At 35.7% G+C, this 22,145-nt stretch overlaps 1 protein-coding gene across 5 annotated transcripts in view; it reads right to left on the bottom strand.

Moving 5' to 3' along the window:
- Nucleotides 1-22,145, bottom strand: part of NEK1 (NIMA related kinase 1) — a 147,637-nt gene that overhangs the window by 102,906 nt on the left and 22,586 nt on the right. For all 5 annotated transcript variants that reach the window (XM_059697657.1, XM_059697656.1, XM_059697660.1 and 2 more), the window contains 6 exons: nt 15,084-15,167; nt 11,752-11,819; nt 11,537-11,623; nt 9,246-9,300; nt 6,751-6,951; nt 1,814-1,874 (listed from right to left, as the gene is read on the bottom strand). In XM_059697657.1, the coding sequence (XP_059553640.1) occupies nt 1,814-1,874; nt 6,751-6,951; nt 9,246-9,300; nt 11,537-11,623; nt 11,752-11,819; nt 15,084-15,167 (556 nt within the window). The remainder of the gene's footprint in view (nt 1-1,813; nt 1,875-6,750; nt 6,952-9,245; nt 9,301-11,536; nt 11,624-11,751; nt 11,820-15,083; nt 15,168-22,145) is intronic.

Below are 22,145 nucleotides of genomic sequence, written 5' to 3'. Positions count from 1 at the left end.
TGATTCACTCGCCCGTCAGAGGAGTACAGGCAACCAATCAATGTGTCTTTCTCACATTGATGGGGTTTTTCTCTCTCACTCTCTCTTTCTCTCTCTCCCCCTTCACCCCTCTCTCCCTCCCTTCAGTCCTCTGGAAAAAAATATCCTTGGGTGAGGATTTACAAAAAAAAGAAAAACAATATACTCTTCAAATCTTAAATAATGTCCACTGATTTTAGAAATCCATTCTGAAGTCATTCTATATGCAAAAAAATATTTTTCCTCTCACACAAATATATGCATATACATACTCATGGTATAAAAACCATACCCACAATGCTACAAATATTCTACTGTTGATGGCCACATTAAAAAAAATTATCCCTGATAAAGTACCTAACTTCACATTAATCTATTTTTTAAATTATACGTTATAAAGTATTTCTCAAAGAAAAATATTTTACATAAAGACGTAGGCACTTAGTTAAGACATTTTAATAACATTCTGTGACAATGTTCTCAGAATATCACCTAAGCATTTGATAAAGACTAAAAATTTCAAAACAGATGCCACTTGATATTTTATATTTTTCATTTAAAATATTTACTTTACATCCGAGGAATCTAGACCAGACTCCCATGAACAGTGAATCTTAACAAAAGGCCTGTGTACAGATGCATCACACCATGAGCTCCTCAGCCTCACTGCAGGCTTCACTCAGTGTGGATGTGCTGCCTTAAAAAAACTCTATCTTATTAATGGAATGGGAACCCCATCACCGAATGACAACCAGAGAAGAAACAGAACTACCATTAAAGTGGTCATTAAAATAACTACTCCACCGAAGAACTTGTGTGCATATATGCACAGCCCATGAACACAGACAACAGTGTAGTCAAGGCCTGGGGTGGGGCTGGAACAGGGAGAAAAATAGGGGACATCTGTGATACTGTCAACAATAAAATAAACTTAAAAAAATGATAATTAGTCTGCATTTAATGCATATTAACCAACTCAACAACAGTTTCAGTACAGTGTCTTAAAGCAGTTTTGGGTCATGAAATATAGCAAGGCATTGATCAGGCTTTATTTGCTTATCTACAGGCATTTCTTAAACCCTGGGAACACCCTCAATGTCCTGGAAATTTTCAATACATCATCCATGGATGGCATTTCTTACAGCCCAATGATTTGCAGTCATCATAGACCACTGTGCGTAGCTGGTGCTGCACACACACTGACAAAGGCAGACGGAAGTGGCCTACATTTACAGGGACTGACAGAAACACTCAGTGGAAAGTCATACCTGAGTGTGGTGATAATGTCGGGACACTGGACTTATACTGAATATCACATTCAGAAAGCTGGGAGGCTGGCAGTGCAGTACTAGCAGAATACCAAATTATAAACTGACTCTTCATTTTTTCCTCCCCCACTATCATTTTATTAATTCTTTAAAAAAAAATTATTTTTAGCTATAGTACAAGGAACAATATTATATTAGTTTCAGGTATACAATCTGGTGATTAGACATTTATATAATTTACAAAGTGATCACCCCAATAAATCTAATATCCACATTTATATCTAAGACAGATTTCATTTAACTAAGGCAGACAAAAAAATAAAAATTTTGTGATTAATTAATCAGAAGGTATTATATATTATGTCATAATTTAAATATGCATTTCATCTGGATTAAGTTTATCTATAATTATACCAATTTATTGTGTCTACATATATGTCTAGCATAATTAGTGAATATTACTACTTAGTATAATTAGTATATTTATTATTACAAACAGGTTAAAGGATTCATTAAATTTCATTTACCTGGTATAAGCTGCGCTCCACCTTTGGAAAATGTTTTTAGACAAAATTCTTCTGCAATAAGCTTAGATTGAAAGAGGGGGAAAGTAAGTAAGAAAATATTTTAACTTTAAAAAAAATACATTAATCACAATGCATTTTTTCCTTCCTCAACCACATAACCCATTCACCAAATTCCTCTTATGCTCACTGCCTTCCAAACTTACCAATTTATTTTTATTTCTCCAAACAAGCTTTCTTTCCAAATTAACCTAATGTACCACAAAGGCCCCCACACACTGCTTGCTGTTCTACAGATCAGCAATTTAACACAACTACCTCCTATTTGAAATAACCTCTATATTCTATGTGCATCCATATCCCTTATTTACTTCAAACCGATGATGTATTTTCAATACATCATCCATGGATGGCATTTCTTACAGTCCAATGATTTGCAGTCATCTTAGACCACTGGCATAGCTTCATTACCCCCTTCTCAGATTAACCTCTCAGTTATTTCAACTTAACTCTGAATCTTCTCAGCATCTCTACTAAGTTTTCATTCTTATCAATATATAACTGTAAGCATTATTGGATAATATTTAAATATTCCAACAAAATTTAATCTTCTCTCTCTCTCTCTCTCTCTCTCTCTCTCTCTTTCTCTCTCTCTCTCTGTCTCTCGTTTTGTTAATCCTCACTTGAAGATATTTTTTTTTTCCTTCTTCTTTTTTTCCCCTAAAGCCAGAAGTTTACTGATTTATTTTTATTTTTATAATCCTCACCCAAGGATATTTTTCTATTGATTTTTAGAGAAAATGGGAAGGGGGGGGGGAGGGAGAGAGAGAGAGAGAGAGAGAGAGAGAGAGAGAGAGAGAGAGAGAGACATCGATTGATTGCCTCCTGCACAGGCCCTGACCAGGGCCAGGGATCAAGCCTGCTACCAAGGTACATGCCCTTGACCAGAATTGAACCCGGGACCCTTCAGTCCATGGGCCAACGCTCTATCCATTAAGCCAAACTGGCTAGGGCCAGAGGATATTTTTTTCCATTGATTTTTAGAGAAAGTGGAAGAGAGTAGGGAGAGAGGGAGGGAGGAAGGAAGAGGAGGAAAGAAAGGGAGGGGGAGGAAGAGAAAGAGAGAGGAAGGATAAGAGAAATAAACATCAATGTGAGAGACACACACTGAATGGTTGCCTATTGAACCTGCAACCCAGGTACATGCCCTTGACTGGGAATCAAACCTGAAACCTTTTGGTGTGCAGGCTGACGCTCTAGCCACTGAACAACATCCAACACCAGCCAGGGCAACAAGTGTCTCTTTTTACTATTTACTAAAATATTCTATGAATATTTTATGAACATATTTTGGGAAGCAAAAATTATTAGTATTGCCTGCAAGTAATTTTCTCCCCCTTACTACATTTGTTCGCCTCTTTAAGTACAAACTATTACACCAACAAAGATTTAATTCAATTTAAGTCTGCTCTTTTTTCTTACTGGGTGGGGAAGCAAGTTAATTTTTTTTTTCAAGAGAAATTAATGTTGGTGGATAAAATATCCCTACAGTGGCAGTGGACCTGAAGCTCCAACAGGCAAAAACAGAAACTGAAATGGTTGTCTTTCCCAGCAAGGATCCCACACTTTCTCACTAGAATACTGAACAAGTGATATTACAGTCATGTATCACATAATGTTTTTGTTTCCCTCAACAACAGACCGCGTATGTGACGGTGATTACCATTTAGCCTAGTTGTGCAGTAGGTTACATAACCTAGGTTTGTGTACTCAATGATGTTCACACAATGACAAAATTAGCAACGCATTTCTCAGAACATATACATCAGTGGTTAGCGACACACAATTATACAGCAGAAAATAAGTCTGAAGAACAAAAGATAAAAGTTTTCATGAAGAATGAAATCTCAGTGGTGCTTAAATAGCAACAGGGAGCTAAGTATATACTAAATATGTAATGTCAACTACTCCGTTTGTTAATAATCACAATCTGTCCTTTTTTCTTTCCATATTATAAGTTCTACATAAATCAGGGTCGACTATTTTCTTTTATTGCTGGCGAGTTGAATTCCAGTGCTTCAGCCTTAAGACTGTACGTCCTAACTGCTGGTACTGGGGGAAAGAAACCTTAGCAAGGTTAAATGAAGTCATTCTTTCTTCTTTAGTACTTGCCAAAAAAAAAAAAAAAAAATAGTACATTGCATCATAAAACTGCCCTTGAAAATGTTATTGATAACAAAGGAGTCTCATAAATGACATCCACATTTCAGAGACTGTTTCTGTATCCTATACAAGTCAATTTTAACTTTCAAGTTTTAATTGGCTTTCTTGCTTACTAATGCGTCCTCCTGGTAGTAATAAATCCACATCTCTGTTTTCTGAAGAGTGTTTGTTCACAGTGATGTTCTGTTAAGCCAGAATATATATGACACTTCCCTCACCTCTCAAAAGCATATAAAAGTAATAAAACTATGATTTTGCTAGATGTCTAATTACAGAAGAGTTTAATAGTGATCACTTAAATTGACAAATAGCACACAAAACATGTAATGTAGAATAATTCGTTTCATGTGATCGTACTAATATTAATAACTTATGCTAACTGATTTGCTATAAATTTTTATAAGTCCTGTCAGAATAAAATTCAATTCAACTTAACAAATATTTATTATGCACCTATATGCAAGTACTACAGGAAATATAAATCAATAATCTATTATACATATGTGACCAAAGAACAATGAACAAGTAGAAATGTTGTTGCCAGGCACTAATGATTGAAAGATGAGGAATAATTGGTTAATGGGTAGAAAGTTTGCTCTACAGGGGAAAAGAGATATGGTGCTAGATGGTGATGATGGCTGCACAGCACTATGAACATATTTAATACCACTGAACTGTGTGTGCATATATACATAGTTAAGATAATAAATTTTATGTTATGTATATTTTACCACAGTAAAAAAAATTGGAAAACAAAATAAACCCAAGAGACAGAGGAATGATTCTGTTCTATTCTGATTTATAATAAGAAATACAACCCAGACAGGTGGTTGGAATGTTGTCCTGTGCATCAAAAGGCTACAAGTTCAATTCCCAGTCAGGGCACATACCTAGGTTATGGGTTTGATCCCTAATCAGGGCGCATACAAGAGGCAACTGATCTATGTTATACTCTCCCTCTCTCTCCAAAATCATTAAAAGAATACCCTTGGATGAGGATTAAAAATACATACACACACACACACACACATACACACACATACTAGAGGCCCAGTGCACAAATTCATGCACCAGTGGGGTCCCTCGGCCTGGCCTGCGGGATCAGGCCAAAACCGGCTCTCTGACATCCCCCAAGGGGTCCTGGATTGCCAGAGGGCAAGGCCAGGCTGAGGGACCCCACCGGTCATGATCAGAGCCAGGGAGGGACACTGGAGGTTGGCCAGCTGGGGAGGGACCATAGGAGGGCTCCAGGGCGTGTCCAGCCAGTCTTGCTCAGTCCTGATCAGCTGAACCCTAATAGCAAGCTAACCTACCAGTTGGAGCGTCTGCCCCCTGGTGGTCAGTGCACATCATAGCGACTGGTCAACCGGTTGACTGTCTGCCCTCTAGTGGTCAGTGCATGTCATAGTGAGTGGTTGAGAGGCCTTAGCATAGCAGTAGCATATTACGCTTTAATTGGTTGAACGGACAACTGGATGACCGGACACTTAGCATATTCGGCTTTTATTATATAGGATGATCTTTATCCAGTGCCTGGCACATACTAGTAGTTCCTAAAAGCTCAGAATTTCCTAACTGTAAAGTGTGCAATGGTGTCTTTTGTTATTTATCACAGGCCCCCTTCACCACACCTGAATTTTAGTTAATAAAGTGACCTTAAGGCCTGGCTGGTGTAGCTCAATGATTGAGCATCAACCTGTGAACCAGAAGGTCACGATTTGATTCCCGGTCAGGGCACATGCCTGGATTTTGGGCTTAATCCCCAGTGTGGTGCATACAGGAGGCAGCCAATCAATGATTCCCTCTCATCATTGATGTTTCTATCTTTCTCCCTTTTCTCTGAAAGCAATAAAAATATATATATTTTTTTAAGGATGGAGGCTGGTTGACAGAGAAACACACCAAGTGATTAGAAGGTTGGATTTTTAGTCCCACTCTCCCCTCCAGGAGAGTGGGGCTGGAGGTCAAATCACTCACTAAGGGCCTATGATTTCATCAATCATGCCTCCATTATGAAACCTCCATAAAAAATTCAAATTTGGACTGGTTTGGAGAACTTCTAGGTTGGTGAACATGCCAGGAGGGTGGTATACACCAGATCCACAGAGACAGAAGCTCCTGCACTCTGACCCTGATGAACCTTACCCTATATATTTCTTCCTCTGACTATTCATCTGTACTCTTCTAATAATAATAATAAACTGGTAAATGTTTCTCTGCATTCTGTGAGCTGCTCTAGCTGATTAATTGAACCCAAGAAGGGGTTGTGGGAACCTCTGATTGGTCAGAAGCACAAGTGACAACTTGGACTTGCAGTAACTTAAGAGGGGCAGTCTTGTGGGACTGAGGGATCTGAAGCTATCTCCAAGTATAGTGTCAGAACTAAGCTGAATTGTAGGACACCAGCTGGTATCATAGAATTGCCTGGTGTGGGAAAACAACCACACATGTGGTGATCAGAAGTTAAGGATTAAGTGTTAAGAGGAGAGAAAGAATGAATGTGCTCCCTCCTAGAGACTGACTGAAAAGCAGATAGGGAGGAGAAGTTACACAGGAATGGAAAGAAAGGTGGCCCCAGAACTGTTTGAAAAAGCACTTCGTTCCCCTCCCCCGCCAAGTTCTGATGTGTTTGCTCTCCTCAAAACAGAGGAGGGCATGTTCTACTTAAGCACCATAACCCTATTGCTCAATTTTAATTCTACAGTAAAAAAACATACCTGAGGTGAGAGAAACTTTTCAATGCGTTTGGCTATAAAACCTTTCTCCAATATGGAGTTGACTGATGGTCTATCCCTAGGATTTCTTTTAAATAACTGAGAGAGCAAACAGCGGAGATCATAAGAATAATGCAAAGACACAGGTGGAAAAGATCCAGATATTATCTTCAGTACCAGGTTTTTCATATTGCCAGCTTCAAACTAAAATTTAAAAAAATAAATTAACATACATAACACACACACACACACACATTGAAAATGGGAATATCAACAATGACAATAGTTCATTTCCTAACAATATAGAACAGAAATACAGTCCTCTTCCAAATATTTTAACCATATATGTTCTCTAGAGCAAGGTTCACTTGGTTATTTATAAATATATTTAAAAGAGAATATCAGTCATCATAAGATGTTATAACTTGTTATAAGAGTTTTAGTTAGCCCTGACCGGTTTGGCTCAGTGGATGGAGCGTCGGCCTGCGGACTCAAAGGTCCCAGGTTCGATTCCAATCAAGGGCATGTACCTTGGCTGCGGGCACATACCCAGTGGGGAGTGTGCAGGAGGCAGCTGATCGATGTTTCTCTCTCATCGATGTTTCTAACTCTCTATCCCTCTCCCTTCCTCTCTGTGAAAAATCAATAAAATAAAATAAAAAAAGAGTTTTAGTTATTGGAAACAATAAAGGTGGGAATATAAGTAATAATTAAATATTTTATGAAAACATAATAATAATAAAGATGAAAACCAACCAACCAACCTGGTGGTCTTCATTTAAGACCTGCCTTCCTGTGCTCCTATTGTAGTAACTAAAACAAGACATCAATTATAGAACTAAAATATTTTGGGGAAATATAATAAACTACTAATTAGTTTCCCTTTAAACACTGCTCATTATTTTTAAGTGTGTTATGTTCCCAAAAGCCATGGAATAAACAATGCAGCAAATATTCCAAAGTCATATCAATGGGAATACTATACATTTTAGTATTAAGCACAATATAAACTCTAACTGAAATTTAAAAAAAAATAGTGGGCAGTTTAAAATCTTAAGACAATTTCATTTGGAGTGTAAGTAAAATTAAGCTTTGATATCTCGGCTAAAATAGTATAGAATATAAAACATGGTATAAATTAGGCACTGGTGATTATGCCAATTATAACATAGTTCTGATAAGTGTTAAATTCTCTTAGCACATTTAAAATATGTCCTTCAGTTGATTAAAAATTTGAATACAATTCCATTGTATAGAAGTATTTATGTACATAAGAAATCCTAAATGCAGAAAGACTTGTTACTCTAGCTCTTCACTACTATCTCTCAACTGACAGACTCTTCATAAATAAAGGTAAGAGAATTACTTAATTTCATGTGTCCACTTAAGAGTAAACAATTCCAAAATACAGAAGCAATATTGACAGTTAAATGTAGATGAAGCAATGGTAAAAGGTAAATATAAAAATATTCTGATTTAGACTTAAAATGACTGTCACAGAAAAACTAACCCATTCTTCTACATACAGATCTAATAATGACCATCCCATATCACTTTGGCAGTCTGTAATTTTTTCCTTAAGAAACAAAACCAAAACCAAAGCAATACGGTAGGAAAGTATGCAAACATAAAAAAAACAAAAAAACAACGAAGAAAAATACTCAAAGAATATCAGGAAATAAAAACAGGCTATTAAACTGCTTATAAATATAACTAAATTTTTCAGGGGAAAAACAAAACAAACCCACTCTATGGATTAGTCTAGAATAAGCCTAAAAGGAAATGATAAAATATTACAGGTAGTCATTACTGGTTGAAAAAGTTGCTTTTGGTATTTATTCATTTCTTTATATTTTTTATGTATTTTCTTTTAAGTTTTCTGTAATGAAAACACTCTACTGTTTAAACAATGGGGGAAGAATTTTTAAAAAACAAATTCTGAAATGGAAAATGATTAAAAATCAACCTATTTAGGACAAGAACTTCCCCTTTTTGCTGTGGTATGTGCTATGTCAGAGTCTCAAAAGTGAAAATTTTAAAAACTCTGGATTAAAAGGTATTTAAATTGATTTAAAAATCCCTTTATAAATATGTTGAAAATGTTCCCTAGATGATTTCAATTCCAAACACAAATAATGTGGTTGTTTTGATAAAAACTGCTAAAATGAAACATATAATTTGTTAAGCTAAAATATCAAATTCATATGTGAATTTAACTTTAAAAGTACAGCAAATCTATTTCTGTCTTTAGAAATAATTTTTCAGAAAAATGTATGATATATGTATTATAAGAACAAATATATAACATGAAGTATGTAATATATGCATACATATTAAGGGAAAATAAATTAAAATTTATACTTAAGAGAAATTGAGAAGTTTAAAAACTGACAAAGAAAAATTTCTAGTACAAAAGGGTCATCTGAAAGATGGCATATAATTTTTTAAAAAATATTATAGTCACTTTTTGACACAGTATTTCAGAAACTTGTACTTACTGCATGTTTAAGTGTGCACAACTCATAAAGGACACATCCCAGAGCCCAAATGTCACTAGGAAACAGAAGAAGGAGACATTTTTTGTAAGTTTCAGATTTTACTTAAAATTCTTTTCACTTAAAATACCAGCATGAAAATGCTGTGCAAAAATATGTTCCACTAAACATGTCCTTTAAAACTTGAAATTTCAACCATAACCAAATGATGAAAACAGCTATCCCAGATTAGAGAAATTTAGTATTAAAAAAAACCAAAATTGGTAAATGTTATGAATATTCCATTGTTACTTTATTTCAATTCAAATGCTTTATTTAACTATTTGCAATATAGTACAGCTATACCATGGAATACTATGCAGCTGTAAAAAAAGAAAGAACTCTTACCATTTGCAACAGCATGGATGGACCTAGAGAGCATTATGCTAAGCAAAATAAGCCAGATCTCATTCATATGTGGAATCTAATGACCAACATAAACTAATGAACAAAAATAGACCCAGAGACATAGAAACATCGAACAGACTGTCAAACCTCAGAAGGAAGGCAGGGGAGAGATCAACCAATGAACTCATATGCGTATATGCATAATCCAAGGACACAGACAGTGGGTGGTGAAGGCTTGGAGAGGGAGCGGGGAGGAGAGGGCAATGGGAGAAAAAAAGGAACATACATAATACTTTCAAAAATAAAGATTTATTTTAAAAATACCATGATTTCTAAAAATATTAAAGTAGAACACTATTACTTTAGTAAACATGAAGAAAATATTAATTTACTAAAATTATATCTCAAACCTGAGAGCCATCTGAAACATTAGGTAAGAGTAAATATATTAATTTATTTTACTCTTAATTAAAGATTTAGTTACACTATCTTCTTTACATATGATCTCTTCTTTTCTTTAAAAATATTTTTTTTGTGTGTGTGTGTGTGTGTGTGTGTGTTAGCTATTGTCATTTTAAAAAATAATTCTTTATTATTCAAAGTACTGCATATGCCCCCTTTCTCCCCACTTCCAGCGCACCCCTCCACCCCCGCTTTCCCTCTGAGATTCCACACTCTATTCCATGCTTCCATGTCTCTGGATCCACTCTGTTCATCAGTTTATTTTGTTACTTAGATTTATTGATTTCAGAGAGGAAAGGAGAGGGAGAGAGAGAGATAGAAACATCAATGATGAGAGAGAATCATTGGTCGGCTGCCTCCTGCATGCCTCCTACTGGGTATCAAACCCGCAACCTGGGTTTGTACCCTTGACCGGAATCGAACCTGGGACCCTTCAGTCCGCAGGCCAATGCTCTATCTACTGAGCCAAACCGGTTAGGGCAAATCCATTCTTAATTGAAAGAATGATGTTTTTTACAGATGACTTATCCACAGGACAGCAAAATAACATTAAAATGTAAAATTACTTTAGTTCAAAGAAAATACTGTTATCCTTTAGAATATTCACTAATAATATATTCAATGGACTAGACTTAATGTAACAAAAGTTTTTTAAAAAATACATTGGTAGGATGATGTTCTCAGTCTCTATGCTCAAGTTTGAAATAGAGCTTCCTCCTCATCCTCAAAAAAAAAAATGGGGGAGAAGGAGGACAGATAGCAATAATACATGCGTTATTGCCAGCTATCAATTTTTACCTTTTAGCTTCTATGAGCACTTTCAAAATTAACATCAATGCTTTTTGGTTATCATTTTTCTATTGGAAAGACTGAGAGAAAATAAAGGGTAATTGGAATTCAGTGGCAGAATTTCTTTTTCCATCTAGTACATTTACAGTCTGGTAACCACAGCACAACTCAGTAATTAGAAAATCTGAGGTTGGAAGCCAGGTGCCTGAGACTTTGAAGTTACTTTATATCGCTCTGCATTTGAATTCCTTATAAGGAAAGGAGGAATGACTAATACATACAATATACAAGGTTACTGTGAAGATTAAGAGTTAATCACAGAAAGCATACAAAACAGTGCCCTTCATAGAGAAAATGCTCAATAAATATTAACTATTATAATTCAGTAGGAAGTTACTATTACAAAGAGAAAGACCAAAGAAAGCCCTCTTTTCCAAATATAATTTCAATAATAAACTGATTCTTTCTATAGTTCCTTTAGCAAGATAGTGAAATAGCTTCTTTACAATTCCCCTCATCATATATTTTTTAAAAGTCTGTGTATATACATTTACATATGTATATTAGTGATTTTAGAATATTCTTAAGGCTAATAAATATAGTATAATAGATATAGTTAAAGGAAATCTACATAATATAATAAGTATTTTAAATACCTTTTATTATTGTAAGGTTTGTTTTCACAGATTTCAGGTGACAAGTAGTACGGGGTACCTATGCAAGTTCGAGCCAGTTCTACAGTACTAGAACAAAAAAAGAATTATTGGAGAAGCTTAAGATACTCAAAGATATAAATTATCACATATACATCACCACGAATTTAAACTTCACTAAAGACATATCAAAACCAAGTTTAAAACTGATATATTACCTATTTAGAACTCTAGCAATTCCAAAATCTCCAAGTTGTATCGTCCCATCTTTGGTTAAAAATATGTTCTATAGAAGTGAGAAAAAAACCCAGGATTATTATTACAGTTCAGTTCTGAGTCAACTTTTTCCATAAAAATGGAGTTTAAAAATGCTAGGATAACTCGACATCCACATGCAAAAGAATGAAAGTACACCCCTATCTTATATCATATACAAAAGTTAACTCAAAATGGACTCTAGACCTAATATAAGAATTAAAACTCTATAACTCCTAGAAGAAAATACAGAAGTAAATCTTCACTGGGCTAGGCAACAATTTCTTAGATATGACACCACCAATTGAAGCAAAAAAGAAAAATAGAAACTGGATTTCATCAAAATTTTAAAAATTATTGTGCATCAAAGAACACCATCAAAAAAAGAGATAGCCCACAGAATTGGAAAAAATATTTGCAAATCCTATATCTGACAAGGAATTTGTATCCAGAATAAAAACGTTTACAATTCAACAGCAACAATAAAAGACAAATAACTCAATTTTAAAATAGGCAAAGGTACATATTATATGAATCCATTTACATAATATGTCCCCAATAAGCAAATCCATAGAGACAAAAGTAGATTAGTGGTTCCCAAGATCTACGTGGAGTAGGGATAGGGAGTGATTGCTAACAGGTACAGGTTTTCTTTTTGGAGTGATAAAAAATTTTCAGGAATTAGAAAGTGGTGATGGTTTCACAATTCTGTGAATATACTAAAAATCATTGAACTATAAACTTTAAGTGGGTAGATTTTATGGAATATAAAATGTATCTCATTAGAGCTTTAAAAATTGAATCCCAACCTCCCCCTCCGTCAACTGTCTAAAACTTCTAAGTAGCCTACTAGTAAATGTAACAAATTAATCCTAAAATTTTCCAAAAATGGGGGGTGGGGGGTGAGGGGGAGGCAAAATAGGTGAAGTGGATTAAGAGATACAAACTTACAGTAATAAAGTAAGTCATGGGTTGTAATGTACAGCATAGGGAAATAGTAATATTTTAATAACTTTATATGGTGACAGATGCTAACTAGACTTATTGCGATCTTTTTGAAATGTATCTATCAAATCATTATGATGTACACCTGAAACTAACAGGATATTGTATGTCAATTTTTTTAAAAAAAGTGCAGATCCCTGGGCATCATCCAAAAAAAAAAGGTAAAACAATCTGTAGAAATAGATAAAAAAAATTTTTAATTTCCAATAATTTACCCATTTTGCATTTATAAATACAGAACTCCAAAAATTTATAAATACAGAACTCCAATACTCTATCAAACAGTGAAGTCAAGATTTTATGGGATAACATGAATTAAAAACCCATCTTTATCAGTCAGGTGATTTGAATCAGGCACATGCTCAAAGCCAAGATGACACAAACGGGGGTTAACAAGGATGGAGTAAAATGGGATGAAATGGGACTAGGTGGCAGAGGGTTGGGGGACAGAAAAGGTGAACTTCCACCACAGTTTCTCTTCTTCCCACTATGCATCTTGTGGCTATTAGGCTATAAAGAAGCTGCAGGCCTGAGGTAAGAAGACAGACACTCGGCCCTGACACAGGAAACAAACTTCCTCTGTACTCCCCTTTCTGAGAACTGAGAGAGCTTAAGTGAGACAACCATGGAACCTCTATGCAAAGATGAGTGAGCTGTGGGGACAAGCCATACATATGAAGCCATACATATAATGCAAAGAAAACTAGCCCCTCCAAATCATCAGAACATAAATTCACTCTAAATATAATTAATTTAAAAAAACAGTCCAGCCGAAGCCGGTTTGGCTCAGTGGATAGAGCGTTGGCCTGCGGACCGAGGGGTCCCAGGTTCGATTCCGGTCAAGGGCATGTACCTGGGTTGCAGCACATCCCCGGTGGGAGATGTGCAGGAGGTGGCTGATCGATGTTTCTCTCCCATCGATGTTTCTAACTCTCTATCTCTCTCCCTTCCTCTCTGTAAAAAATCAATAAAATATATTTAAAAACAAAAACAAAAAAAAACAAAACAGTCCAACAAAAATTTTAAAATAAAATGTTTAGAAATTTCAGAGATAAATGATGAAGGGATAAATATCATTTAAAAAGAATAAGACATTATGAAATATGAACCAATCAGAATGTGAAATTCCATTTTCAACCTTGCAGAGAAAAGAATTATTATTAAAAAAATAGATGAGAGCCCTGGCAAGGTAGTTCAGTTGGTTAGAGCACTGTCCCAGTATGTCAAGTTTGCACGCTCAATCCTCAGTCAGGGCACATACAAGAATCAACCAATGAATGCATAAATAAGAGGAACACCAAATCAATCTCTCTCTCTCTCTCTCTCCCTCCCTTCCTCTCTTTCTCAAATCAATAAACATAAAAGTTTTTTAAAAAGTAGATGAGCCCTGGCCGGTTTGGCTCAGTGGATATAGCGTCGGCCTGCGGACTAGAGGGTTCCAGGTTCCATTCTGGTCAAGGGCATGTACCTTGGTTGCAGGCACATCCCCAGTACGAGGTGTGCAGGAGGCAGCTGATAGATGTTTTTCTCTCATCAATGTTTCTAATTCTCTATCCCTCTCCCTTCCTCTCTGTTAAAATCAATAAAATATATATTTTTAAAAAGTATATGAGATAAGCACTAGTTTACACAAAATTAAAAGGGTAGGTTGATGAAACTGACCTATAAAATGGAACAGAGAGACAAAGAGATAAAATATGAAAACAAGATATTTGGAGGGATAGATTAAGAAGCTCCACCATGTCTAGAAAAAAAATCCTGAAGACAACCTTGAAGATAGTAACAGATAAATAATATTTGAAAAAATACAGCTAAACATTTTCCAAAACATTTCCTGAGAAATACACTTTCTCAGAGCGAAATTACACAGCATAATGAATAAAAGCTGACCCTCATCAATGCGTACACTGAAACTTCATAACAGGGATGGAGAGAATATCCTAAAATCTTCCAGAGAGAAGAAAGAAGGATAAGAATGATGGCTTTAAATTCCTAAACAGCAACTACAAGTCAAGTGACACGTGAGCGATATCTTCAAAATTTTATAAGGAAACAATTCCCAATCTAGAAATTTATATCCTATTGTCATTGCCTTCCACACATGCATTCTTAAAAATATTTTTCTGTTATAATGAGAAAGCAAATCAAGATATAGAAAGATATAGGAAGTAGGCAAGAGGTCTAACACAAGATAGCTCAGATTGGACTGGGTTCAAAAATTTTGGATCAAGACAATGCTGGTTCCATGTCCATATCCATTCAGAAGTTACTAGTAACACAATAAACATACCTGTGATTTTATGTCTCGATGAAGAATTTTTCTATCATGTACATGTTTCAGGGCCAAACATATCTGTACAAACCAGTCCAAAATCTAGAGGGGTAAAATGAGAGCTGTCATTTCTTTTAAATTTTACATTTCACAGTGTCCTTTTCTTGACCACTAAAAGGATTCAGGAATGAGTTCAAGGAACTAAGTCCTTTAAAAAAATGTAGCTATAATTTATTTTTAATTTATAGTAACTAACATTACATAGGTATTGAAGCCAACAGACACATTAAAGTTAGGCACATACTAACTTTAAAATGTAGGAGACTGCTAATGAATGTCAGAATATGGAAAGAAATTTCTAGAGAGCAATAAAAATAGAAATAATTTATATTTTATTATAGTATGATAGGCGACTTCTGTTTTTAAGTTTATTTTTTTCTATGATGCTTTCTTTGACATAAAAATCATAAGAGGAAAAAAATCAGGCTGAAAAGTTGGACAACATCTCTTGCTTTTTTCTCTCCCCACATTTCCCATACATAAACACATTCTGGAGTCAGCCACTTGAAAGTAAAAAGGTTTAATTTATTCCTCAGACCTAATACTAAAATAATTCCAAGCAGATGGCATTTTGAAACTATACACACACACACACACACACACACACACACACACACACAATAATAGAATACATAGGTTCTTTGATTGAAACAGGACTTTCAAATCATGACACAAAACCCACATATCACAAGAAATAAGGATGACAAAATTCATTCTATAAAATTTAAAGCATCTGCATAACAAAAGATATAATCAAGCATAACAATCATATGAGAAAATATCTGCAGGATAATTGAAAGATTGCTAATTCTCTAATATGTACAAGTTCTTTCAAATCACAGAAAAATACTGGCAGCCAAAATAAGAAGTAGACCAAAGACTAGAAAGGCAAATGACTGGGGAAAAATAGCCAATAAACACATATACAGAATACTAACCTTCCTCCAAATTAAAAAAAACAATTTTTTTAAACAAAATACTAACTGAACTTGACAAAAAAGAAATAATACACAATGTTGGTTAGAATGTGGGGAAATAGATCTCTGCATACCCTATTTGTGGTAACGTTAATTACAGTCATTTTGCAAAGTATGCAAAAATTTTATATTCACATACCATATGAAAGAACAAATTGCAATTTCAAATTTATCCTACAGATATAGTGTTACAAATACAAAAGGATGTGTACAAGGATGTTTACTCCAGCACTGTTTGTCAAAACAAAAAACTATAAATAACTTAAATGCCCTTCAATGGACCTGGCTAAATATATTTAATAACACTGCACTAGAAATGCTATGCAGCCACTGAAAAGAATGAAGTACGTCTATGTACACTGTTAAGTGAAAAAAAGAAAGTTGCAGAGCATACTCCTATTTTTTAAAAGTATATTTATTTATGTTATATACCTGAACTTTATATAGTTGTATATAAGTGTTGTGGTGTATGTAAAAATGAAAGAAAAGAATAAAGGAAGGAGAGCTACCAATCAGGTAACAATATTTATATCGGGAAAATTTTAGAAAATAGATTAAAATGCTTCTTATCTGTTCAGTATTTTTTAAAAGAACAAATATTACATTAAAATAACCTAAAATTAATTTTTAAAATAATTTTTAAAATTAATTTTTAAAATTTAAAATAAATTTTTAAAATTAATTTTCTTAAAAAGCAAGCCTCTCAGTTCAGTTCAACAGATAATTACTAAGGACCACACAAATTTTTAAATTCCTTTCCATATTCACATATTCACATAAGGCACTGTAAGAAGAAAAATGAAATACAGTACTCTCAACTTTAAGGAGTTCATATGGTGGCAGAAATATAAACAAATACGTTAATAAAATGCACAAACTTTGTAACTGCAATAAGTACACACAGAGCGCAATTAATTCAACCATGAGGGATCAAGAACAAGTACAAAAATATGAAAATTAAAATGTGCTGAGTCTTACTGTTATGCAGCCTCCCTGTAGAGCTGAAACACATCTAGAAATGACCTATGCCTCAATTTAAAGCTACGGTTTTTCATTACCATATCTCCCATACCTGTACTCCTTTATAACTTTACAAAAGTGTTCAGCAGCAATGATACCTAATAGGCCAAAGTCAGTCCATGGGGATTACATTTACTATCCTAGTTATAATACTCTAATTTGGATTTGCAACAGCTTAACTTCAATAACATGAAAATTCTGCTCCTTTACATTTCTATCCCACTCCTTTATGTCACAAAATTATACCTTTTTTTTTAATTAAATCTTTATTGTTCAGATTATTACATTTGTTCCTCTTTTTTTCCCCCCCCATAACTCCCCTCCTCCCAGTTCCCGCCCCACCCTCCGCCCTCACTCCCCACCCACTGTCCTCATCCATAGGTGCACGATTTTTGTCCAGTCTCTTCCCGCATCTCCCACACCCCTTTCCCCCCCAAGAATAGTCAGTCCATTCCCTTTCTATGTCCCTGATTCTATTATAATCACCAGTTCATTCTGTTCATCAGATTATTTATTCACTTGATTCTTAGATTCACTTGTTGATAGATGCATATTTGTTGTTCATAATTTGTATCTTTACCTTTTTCTTCTTCTTCCTCTTCTTAAAGGATACCTTTCAGCATTTCATATAATCCTGGTTTGGTGGTGATGAACTCCTTTAGCTTTTCCTTATCTGTGAAGCTCTTTATCTGACCTTCAATTCTGAATGATAGCTTTGCTGAATAAAGTAATCTTGGTTGTAGGTTCTTGGTATTCATCACTTTGAATATTTCTTGCCACTCCCTTCTGGCCTGCAAAGTTTCTGTTGAGAAATCAGCTGACAGTCGTATGGGTATTCCCTTGTAGGTAACTGAGTTTCTTTCTCTTGCTGTTTTTAAGATTCTCTCTTTATCTTTTGCTCTTGGCATTTTAATTATGATGTGTCTTGGTGTGGTCCTCTTTGGATTCCTTTTGTTTGGGGTTCTCCGCGCTTCTTGGACCTGTAAGTCCATTTCTTTCACCAGGTGGGGGAAGTTTTCTGTCATTATTTCTTCAAATAGGTTTTCAATATCTTGCTCTCTCTCATCTTCTGACACCCCTATAATTCTGATGTTGGTACGCTTGAAGCTGTCCCAGAGGCTCCTTACACTATCCTCGCATTTTTGGATTCTTTTTTCATTTTGCTTTTCCGGTTGGATGTTTTTTGCTTCCTCGCATTTCAAATCATTGACTTGATTCTTGCGCTCCTCTGGTCTGCTGGCGGGAGTCTGTATAATATTCGTTATTTCAGTCCGTGTATGCTTAATTTCTAGTTGGTTCCCCAATATAAGATCGAGGGTCTCATTAGTTTTCTTGTAGATCTCATTAAGTTTATCGGCGGCTTCTAAACAGTTCTTGAGAGACCTTAAAAGTGTGGTTCTGAACTCTATATCTTCCATTGACAATTTTGTCCTGTTTCTTTGTCTCCGCATTTTGTTATGCTTCCTTGGTGCACCCCCTAGTGGTCTTTGTTCGCAGTCTTATAGATAAATCTTGATTGTTGTAGCTAATTCCAGGGAGGGTTTGACCTCCAGGCCAAGTGGCTATGAGAATCAGCTGTGTCAGCAGTGAGAGAACTTCTGTCCTCTAGGGAGGTGCTAATCTAGCCTTTGCCTGAGGCTATCCAGCAAATGCCTGTGTGCAGGGCTTGGGCAGGGCGGGCCGCACAGGATCAACAGGGTGGGCCGGAGAGAGCAGTTATGGTGGCTCTCAGTCCTGTCCCCAGGGGCTCTGCCTCTCTGAGTCCCAGCTCCCACTGCAAAGCTGGGAGAGAAAGCTGCACTCGCTCTGACCGAAGCCAGACAGTCCCGCCTCTCCCGTTTGAGTCTGGGTCCCTAAAGACTCGCCCGGATCTGGAGCTCAGAGTCTGCGACTCCCTCCCGAACCGCGCCCTCCGCCGCCAGCCCGCTCCGCGCACTCCGCACCTCAGAATTTGACTTCAGCACTGCGCCTCCTCTGAGTGTCCGTATGCGTTTCTCTTTCCTCCTAGTTGTAGGACTTCCACTCAGCCAGCGTTCCTGTGGTTCTGGGTGATGTCCCTTCCGTTTTTTGGTTTCACTTTTGAAGTAGTTGTTCAAAGCAGCAAACTCCAGCGTTAACCTATGCCGCCATCTTGGTTCTCCCAGAAAATCACAAAATTATACCTTTATACAATTTTATCTTTCTGTGTTCAGAAACTGATTTTTTTAAAGCATTAGATTCTCAAATTATGTAGAAAACAAAATGTGGAGTACAAACCAGTTGTAATACTGGCTTTGGGATGCATAATTGCTTTTTAAAAAATGCATTAGTCTCTTAAATTATGTAGAAAAAAAGTATTACAATAATATTAGCTTTTATAATTGCCTATGTATTTACCTTTACTGAGATCAATTTCTTCATATGATTCCAAGTCACTGTCTAGTGTTTTATCATTTCAATCTGCAAGACTCCCTTTAGCATTTCTTTCTATTCAAATCCAGCAATAATGAATAACCACAGCTTTTGTTTATCTGGGGACGTCTTAATTTCCCCCTCATTTCAAAAGACCGTTTTGCCAGATATAGAATTCTTGGTTGACAGTTTTTCTTTTAGAACTTGAGTACATCAGCCCAAGTCTTCTGGTCTCCAAAGTTTCTAAGAAGAAATCTGCTAACAATCTTACCAGAGCTCTGTTACATATAATGAGCCACTTCTTTCTTTGTCTTTGCTTTTTAACAGTTTAATTGTAATGTCTTGGTGTAAGTCTGTTTGACTTCAATCAACTTGAAAGTTTTTGCTGAGCTTCCTAGATGTTTATACTCATGTACAGTGTATTCCAACAAATTTTGGAAGTTTTTAGCCATTAATTCTCCAAATGTTCTCTCTGACCCTTTCTTTCTCTCTCCTCTTTCCAGAACTCCCATAATGCATATGTTGGTCTACTAGTTGACATTCTACAGGTTCCTTATGGTCTGTGCACTTTTCTTCCATCTTTTTTCTTTCTGTTCCTCAGATTAAATAATTTCCACTGTCATAGCTTTAATTCACCAATTCTTTCCACCTGCTCAAATCCAGCTTTGAATCCCTCTAATAAATTTTTTATTTCAGTTATTGTATTTTTCAGCTCTAGAATTTTTTGTTTCTTTTTAAATTTTCCTTTTATTAATATAACCATTTTCTTTTATACACTGCTTTCCTGACTTTCTCCATGTCTTCCTTTAGTTCTCTGAGCATCTTTAAGACAGTTGTTTTAAAGTTTTTGTCTAGTAGATTACCATCAGGTCTTTTTCAGGGACAGTTTTTCTTTATTTTCTTTTCTTTGAATAAACCATACTGTCCTGTCTGTTTACCTTGTTAGTCTTTTGTACGTTTTCAGCCATTAATTCTTCAAATGTTCTCTCAAATGTTCTTTAAAATGTTGTTGGAAACTAGTCATTTGAATCTAATAATGGGGTAACTCTGGAAAGAAAATTCTCCTCCTTCCCCAGTGCTGTTGTTTTGAATTTTTGTTTGTTTTTAAATTGTCATTTGCTATCTCTGAGCTGAAGATCAGCCTGAGGTATAAACTTAAAATCTTCTCATGTCTTTCCTAAGTCTGCATCCGCCTCTACATATGCATGGTGACTTTCTAATTCCCCTTGTATATGTGGTTGTTTTTGAAAGTCCTAGTTTGTAATATCTGGTTCCCCAAAAAGGAAAAGAAAGAGATGAAGCAAGAAATAAAAGGGTATGGCCCTTTAAATCCCTTAGAGTTACTTCAACCAGAAGGGATGGGACTTGTTATAATGGGGATGAGGTGAGGGTGAGGGGACAAAACAATAATAGCTGCCTACCTCTACCTCTTTGTCTATCCTTGAAGATCAGAAGTAGCTATCAATGAACAGAGCACAGATCCCTAGTATTCAGAAGTCAGGGACCTTTTTGCCCAGCATGCAAGCTGCTCCTGAAATGCTGCATGGCTAGTTGCCTTGGGACTGAGAGATGGAGAATGAACAGCTGCTACAACAAAGCTAAGAGCTGAAGTTACCCCGGAAGTTGCAAACCTTCAATAGACTCCAGAGATCCAAAATAGTTACATCAAACAGGTTCTGCCACTGTAACTGCATTAGGGGGGGGGGGGGGGGTAGATTCCTGGTGTTTCCTAGTCTGCCATCTTCCCAGAATCCTCTCCATCTGCCTTTATTTTCTGAAATATGCTGTTACTTTGCCCTATCTCAATCAAGTGACCAAATCTCTGACAACTCTTTAGATTTTTGCCTTCCCAAGTTTAGATCCTAAATTTAGGAAAAAATAAAAATTTGAGGTTATCTCTCACTATATATAAATTAGCTCAGTGTTGTTATAAGAGCTGCATGAGAAGGCTTGGTTAACATAACAATTACTAGCTGACAAGTAGAACAAGGACTCAAAACCAAATCTTCTTACTCCCAAGTTCTATGTTCTGTATACTAGGTTTAATTGTGGAAGAGGAGATAAGTAAAGCTTGAGAATTATGACATTACCTTACTTAGTAATACTTATTTAAAATATAAGTCAAGATCTCACCTTACCATATTTTAAAGTTGCTACTAAGAACCTAAAAGTCCCCACATGTACAGTATTATCAATCAACAGCTTAGTTGTGCCAATTTGGTGTCTACCACAGACACAGCTTTCCTAAGTACCCTGATATGATATAAATAAGAACTGCGATCTCTGCTCTAGAGTAAATTACAACCCAGTTGTGGAAATAATTCTGAGGTGAAGTTATTCAGAGTACATTAAGAAGGGTGCATGATTTAGAAAAAATAAGTGTAGACTTGGATAAGTACAATGGAGCACCATATAGCAGTAAGAAGCAACATTTGCACTCATAGCAAAACAGATGAGTCAGAAACATAGCAATTAGGGTAAAAAGTAAAACTGAATGAACTCTATAATAGGTATGCATTTAAAATACATGTATACAAAACAATGATAGCAGTTTTTGCAAAAACACATAAAATATTTATTCAAAACACCAGAATAGCTGCCTGTGGAGAGAAGGGGAACGGAAATGGAGTTA

The sequence above is a fragment of the Myotis daubentonii genome, chromosome 5 (genome assembly GCF_963259705.1).
Source record: "Myotis daubentonii chromosome 5, mMyoDau2.1, whole genome shotgun sequence".
Classification (NCBI taxonomy): Eukaryota; Metazoa; Chordata; class Mammalia; order Chiroptera; family Vespertilionidae; genus Myotis; species Myotis daubentonii.
This window is presented reverse-complemented; position numbering and strand designations above follow the sequence as displayed.